This window comes from Medicago sativa, chromosome 1 (genome assembly GCF_051527215.1).
Source record: "Medicago sativa cultivar Bolivia chromosome 1, Bolivia_mono, whole genome shotgun sequence".
Classification (NCBI taxonomy): domain Eukaryota; kingdom Viridiplantae; phylum Streptophyta; class Magnoliopsida; order Fabales; family Fabaceae; genus Medicago; species Medicago sativa.
Window position 1 is genome coordinate 85079215 of NC_140749.1, and position 7018 is coordinate 85086232.

At 30.3% G+C, this 7018-nt stretch overlaps 1 protein-coding gene across 1 annotated transcript; it reads left to right on the forward strand.

Moving 5' to 3' along the window:
• The first annotated feature begins 1822 nt into the window (after positions 1-1822).
• Positions 1823-4087, forward strand: LOC146958451 (F-box/LRR-repeat protein At3g48880-like). The gene is made up of 2 exons (XM_085730498.1): positions 1823-2471; positions 3338-4087. The coding sequence occupies exons 1-2, from the start codon at positions 2089-2091 to the stop codon at positions 3888-3890; spliced, it is 936 nt and encodes a 311-aa protein (XP_085586624.1). The 5' UTR covers positions 1823-2088; the 3' UTR covers positions 3891-4087.
• The last annotated feature ends 2931 nt before the right edge of the window (positions 4088-7018 follow it).

Here is a 7018-nt window from a genome sequence, read left to right on the forward strand (position 1 = left end):
GATATCTTTGTTTTTCATTTTCCATGATATCTCTCATCATGTTTATTTTTACCATTTTTTTTTTATAGAATTACTTCATAGATCTTATAATTTAATTTAAAGTTTCGGATTCACCATTTATTCTTCTTCTCTCATGTTAAGTTTTTTTTTTTTCCCTTCAAGAAAAAAAAAAACTTTTGCAATAAAAAAAAAACCTTTTGACTTTTAAAAAATTAAGTTAGTTCCCTAAATATTACTTTCACAATAGAATATGTAGTGTTGTACCTTCTTTGAAAAAAAAATATGTATTATTGTAGCTAAAAAAAAGAATATGCTTAAGTAGATTTATGGTTTTTTTTTTATGAACATAAGTGGATTTATGCTTATGTGTATATTATCGAATTTACCAACAGGTTTTTCCTTTGCTTCCTTATTAGTTTTTTTTTTTTTAAGGTTTTTCCTTTGCTTCCTTATTAGTTTTTTTTTTTAATTTAGCTTAACTCATCAATTAAAAACTAGTTTGTAAGATAATGAGTATCACTCTTTATAAACTCTCATTTGTTTAGATCTTCATATACCCGTTCTCTTTAGATATTGTTTTTTTTTCTTTTCAATGTGCGACTTAGATATTTTCGAATATACTTTCTCTCAATCATCACTATTAGACTTGATTTGTGGATAATTGGTGATTGATCCGATATAATAGGCTTTGTTACCATTTTTTTTTTCCGAGTTAAAGATGCTTTTCACCTAGCCATAGGAGTGAGTTTCAATTTTATCCCCCGTAAAAAACGATTATATCCGTGACATATAAGATTCTTCAATTTTAGTGAATCATGGGGTCTAACCGTGTAAGACTGATGATTTGACATACTGAGTTGAATTTTAATTATTTTCCTTAGGAATAAGAGCGATAAATGTTGAATTTATTCCTTTCGATCCCATTCCGATGAAATTCAGACAGAAATAACATAAAGTCGACTTTAAGTTCACTCCAAAATTTCTTTAATGAATCCGAAGCTAATACCGTCCGGCCCCGGATTCTTAAAGCTGTAACAATCCCAAATTGCCTGCTTCACCTCCTCCAAGGAAAATGGTCGAGTTAAATTCCCCGAGTCGGCATAACTCAATATGCGAAAATTCAAGTCCTCGACCCTTGGCCTCACGTCGCGCCTTGCTTTAAAAGGCGCATAAAAATGGTAAAAAACAGCCTCTCTAACATTTTGAGCCCCTTCCACTTGACTACCGTTGACTTGCACCATCTGAATCGTATTGCAACGCTGCCTACTTGACATAATTCCATGAAATTTTTTCGAATTTTCGTCGCCTTCTTTCAACCAATTCAACCGTGCCTTCTGTCAACACATGCTAATCTGAACTTGAGCCATAGAGTGCAAATTGACAGAGAGATCGTGGAGCTTCGCCACCTCCTCATCCGAGAGTGTGCATACTTCCCCCTTGGAGTCTAGGGAAAACATACGGTCCTTCGCTACCCTCATCTTACCCTCCATATATTTAGAAATGAGACTGATGCCACTCTTTAAGACTGCCTTTGATCAACTTGAGCTTCTCTTTTGATCCAAGTTGTTATTATTTTTTGCTTACAAAAAAGTGTTATCTTTATTTTTTGCTTACAAAAAAGTGTTATCTTTATTCTTAAGACTACTTTCGTTGGTTTTTTTTCTTTCTTGACAATATATACTAGGGTTGTTTTGGGAGGAGCGGTACGTTCGAGCAATGCTATATCTCTAGAAAAATAACATCAAGAATTCTTCAAGAATAAAGAGTAGCCAATCACAATGCACTATTTGCCACAATTCAAGGAGATGTGACTGAAAAATAGGAAGTGAACAAATAAATCATGCAATTAAAACTTGTCAACTGTGTCTTGAAAAATTCTTGATGCTATTTTTTCAGAAAAATAACATTTTCCTGCACTTATATATTAGGTAGAAATTATAACGCATTTAGGTCAAAACATTATACAGCCGTCATCGCCTAAACATCTCTGTTGCTTTTTGGCCACCGTTTCCAGTAAACATTCCCAAAAACTTTTGATTTGTGTACCGTATAACTTGTTTTTTTGCGTACAATAGAACGTTTCGTGCAATGGAAGTTGAAAAAACTGCTCGAATGGGAGTGACCATATGGGAGCTTCTTCTGAAGAATCTCAACAATGATGTTTTGGTTGAGATTTTTAAACATTTTGATATATTTGAATCAACTTCAGCCGTGGGTCGTTTTGTTGAAGCATGGGAGAAAGCTAGCAAAGACCAACAACTCTACCAAACACTTGATTTCTCCATGTTGAAATCTGATTTTATCAAGACCCCCATATTAAAGCCATATGTTTGGGTCAGCTCCCACTCTGACACCGCTTTATACAATTTTTTGTTGCTTGCATTGGATTTGAGCCAAGGGAATATCAAAACCTTGATTTTCCATTACAATCTGTATCTCACCAATGATCAATTCATCTACACAGCTAGAAGGTACGTAATAATGTATACAAATTTTTTTTTTGTATAAATATAATTTAATAATCGTCCACTTTTTTCCTTCGTTGTGTGTTTATATTTTGTTGTGTTTGGTTCCAAGGAATATTTGTGCTACTAATCTTGCTGGTTTGGGTATCAATGGATTCCAACCCTAATCATCCACTTTTGACTATTAACAAAGAACCAACAACGTGGAGTTGAGAGGGGTGCGTGTGGAACATAGAGAATAAAATAGGGGAGGTTATTGTTCATTTTAAAACTGTAGTGGGTGTGATTGTTATTTAGATATACCTCAATGTTGGTGAGTGCAATTTTCCCAAAAAGAAATTATTAGATCAAAACCGACTCAAATCAGGAAGATTGTACTATTTTTTTTAAAACAAAATATCATGGGTATGGTTAAGTAAACAATCAAAAAACACTCAACCAAATAACATATATGTGATTCACTTAGTTGGGAAAATATTGTAGTAAAATTTAAGATATGATTGTTTTTTTTAGGTAGACGAAATGATAAATGACATTGAAAACTTACGCACACAAAGTCACGGTGCCGAGGTTCGATCAAGGCATTCAATCTAACAATTTAGACATTTTTGCCAATTAATGCTGGGACTTGCCGACAGATAGGATGTTTCTATCATTAAAAAACTTACTATACTTCAAAAAATCAATGATCAATAAGGAATACTAACACATTAGTAAAAAACGCATTGTTTCCCCAATAATATCTCTCTCTCACTCACTTGGGTTACTGTCACACATATATAAAACGCATTGTTTTAATTAAACTGCATTGGTGTTTAATCTTAAAATTGCATTAAATCAAATGTTGATTATGTTGTGTACCCTTGTGGCAGGTGCCCACTTGTAAAAAGACTAGTCTTTGTATCGTGGAACCGAATAAAAAAAATGGGAATTCGAAAGGCAATTAGAGGCTGGAAGGACTTGGAGTCCATGACAATGCCAGATATAAAAGATCCACAATATGTTTTTGAAGAAATTTCAAAGCATTGCAAGAACTTCAGAGAACTTAAGGTTATGGGGATTTTTGGTATGAAATTTGCTTCATCTCTCACCAGATATCTTCCAAACTTGAAAGTGTTAAGTGTTCGATGTTCAGGGTTGTTAGAGGATGCTCTCATTTTAATTTTGAATGAGCTGAAACATTTAGAAGTGCTCAATATTTCGCATTCTTTTCTTTTGAAACCCATTCCATCTCGTTATAGGGTTATCAAAGATATTAATCCTATTATTATTGAGAAGGCATCTAGGTTGCGTGAGTTTTTCACATGCATGAAAGAATCATGCATCATGTGTGAACGGACAAAAGTTGATTGTGGGCTTCCTAAGTGGTACAAGTATGAGGAAGGAATTTGGAAATATGATGAGGTTAGCTCTCTTGCTCTTTGAGAAGATAAAAATATCACTTTTTTTACATGTTATTTTTTCACGATATGCAATTTGTTTTTAATTATTTGAGGTTATGTTGTGCCCCTGTAGGCATTTTGTAGATTTATTTTATGTAACATTTTCTATTTACCTGAAATATTCTTAACTTAAATTATGAACATATATGTTTTTTTTAGCCTTCTATTTCTTTCACATCATTTTTACGCATTTCGCCACTTTTTCCCTGAATTTTTTCACAAAAGACTTTTGTTTCTTGAAATATTTGAAGATTAATAAAATAAAAAAACTAGTAGCCGAGTGCAGTTCCACAAATAAAACTCTGGCAGAGACCCACTCACCTCTGTTCACAAGTTCTTTACTACCTACTCACATTCTTGCAATTGATCTTCATTCTAGAACACTCAGTCTATTTTTATCACCCCAGTGCACCTTTGGTGATAGCAATCCAATTGAATACCATGCAACCAAGTAGACTAAAAAAGTAATCCTTACCAATTGAATAGCAATCCACCTTTGATGAAAAAGTATTGACAATTAACCATACACAAACCAATTCAGTTTACAAAGAAAATTATCCAATTTGCACATAAAATCAAACGGCAACGACTTATGTTAAAGGAACGGTGGCGACGAAAGCAGAGGAACGACGACAGCAAAGGAACATACGTGATGATATAACACACACACGAAGATGGGAGAAACAAAGACACACAAAGTGGAGGGAACACGACGCTATACGAGTGACTCAAACGAAGTTCCAGAATGAGGGTGTGGGTGTGTGGTGACCATGGATAATATCTGGGGACGATGTTTTTTTTTTTTTTTTTTTTTTCTGAGAGACGGTGATTGCATTTTAAAATGTATAATTTCAGCGGAGTGAAGCCGAAACAAGATATGATTATATGTCCAGATTTTTTTTTTTCTCCTTATTCCTTTCAAATATTAAACAAAGTGTAACAAACTCAATTCTTATTGTCCACAATATATTAATTTTTCCTTATCATTTACCCTTTAAAAAAGATAATGGGTGGGATTGAATTCAAAATATAAAAAAAATGTAACAAACACAATATGAATATATGTCAAGTTTTTTTTTTGAAGAATATGTCAAGTTTTTTTTTTGTTTTATGCTTTAAAAAGTGTAACAAATTAGATCGGGTATATGTATAAAGAAAATATAAGATTTTGGGCTGACTTTTTCATTATCCTAATTGTACCCTAAAACAATTTTTTTTATAATAATGATGATTGTTTGTGTCGTTAAAAAGATAAGAATATAGATTATATTTTTTTATTATATTATTGGTGTCTTTAAAATAGATAAACAAGGTTATTTTGATTCTTATAATTTGAAAGCAACAAACGTTTATATTTATATTTATACTTTTAATCAAAATCAAAATCTCATTGAAAAACACTGTTCATAATTTTCTTAATCAAAATCAAAATCTCATTGAAAAACACTGTTCATAATTTTCAAATGCCTGTCTTTTCGCTGGTAATAAAAAAAAAAATTGTTCAAAACAGTCACTACTATAGATAATTTGTTTTATATATTTGTATAACATAATTGTATTTGTTGATATATTTGTGGTAAAATTCATATTATAATCATGCTAGCGAAAAGGTGAATACTCTCCTTTTATTGCGATAACGCATGTAGATTACCAACGATGTTTTATAAAAATTTTGCGTGTAAATTGCAAATGATATTTTATATAAAACTTTTGATATAGATTAAAATTAAAAGCATAGATATTTGTCATTTTCAAATATAACAAACTCAACAAACCATATTTATCTTTTACAATAATAACAATAATATAACAAATATAACAAAAATTCTTATTTTTTAATAAAACCAACTATATAACATTATTATAAAAAATTTGTTTAAAGATAATTGAAATAAAAAAAAATCAATGCCTATTCTCTTTATATATAGTAGGGTTAATTATGTTTCTAGTCCCTATAAAATAGCGACCTTGTAAGTTTAGTCCTTACTTAATTTTAATAGCATTTTTAGTCCCTATAAAAAAAAATTACTTATAATTTTAGTCCCTGCTAAAACAAAGTTTGATTAATTATCCTTAAACTCTTAAATTTTTGAACGATTTTTTTGAGACAAGATTAGAACACTATGAAAGGTTCGTTTACTAAAATTTAGAATTTTCAGACATGAAATGAATTAAATATGAATTTTTTAAAACGACAAAAGTTAAAGATAAAAAGTAATAAAATCTGGATGTAGAAATCAAATTTTGCGATAATTTTTTGCGGAGGAACTTTTAGTAATGTTCTAAACATGTCTGCAAAAAATTGTTCAAAAATTTAAGAGTTTAAGCATAAATTAAACAAATTTGAATTGAGTAGGGACTAATACTCAGGGCAAAAAAACAAAATTAGGGACTAAAAATGCTATTAAAATTAAGTAAGGACTAAACTTACAAGGTCGCTATTTTATAGGGACTAGAAACATAATTAACCCTATATAGTAAGGATAGTTTTCCCTATTCTCTTTAATCAATCCACTAAAAAAAAAGGGGTTAAATATGTTTTTGGTCCCTATAAATATACCAACTTTTCGTTTTAGTCCCTATAAAATTTTCCTTCAACTTTTAGTCCCTATAAAATTTTCAATCACTACTTTTGGTCCCTATTTTAAAGTTAATTTTTGTATTTTTTTAATGAAATTATGCAGAAATGTATAGAATATTGTAAAAATATTTCCCAAAAAAAATTAGAAATTTTTAACAAAATATAAATTTAATATGAATTTTTAACCATAAAAAATATAAAAATTCATATTAAATTCATGTTTTGTTAAAAAATTCTAAATTTTTTTGGAAGAGATTCTTATAATATTATGAATTTTTCTGCAAAATTTTATTCAAAAATATGAATTCTACATATGAGTTTACTTTAAAATAGGGACCAAAAGTAGTGATTGAAAATTTTATAGAGACTAAAAGTTGAAGGAAAATTTTTGAGGGACTAAAATGAAAAGTTGGTATATTTATAGGGACCAAAAACATGTTTAACCCAAAAAAAAAAATGGATCCCCTAAAAAAAATACTATTAATCGATATTAATCGATATAAATTGCATCACACGAGTACCACGCCAGT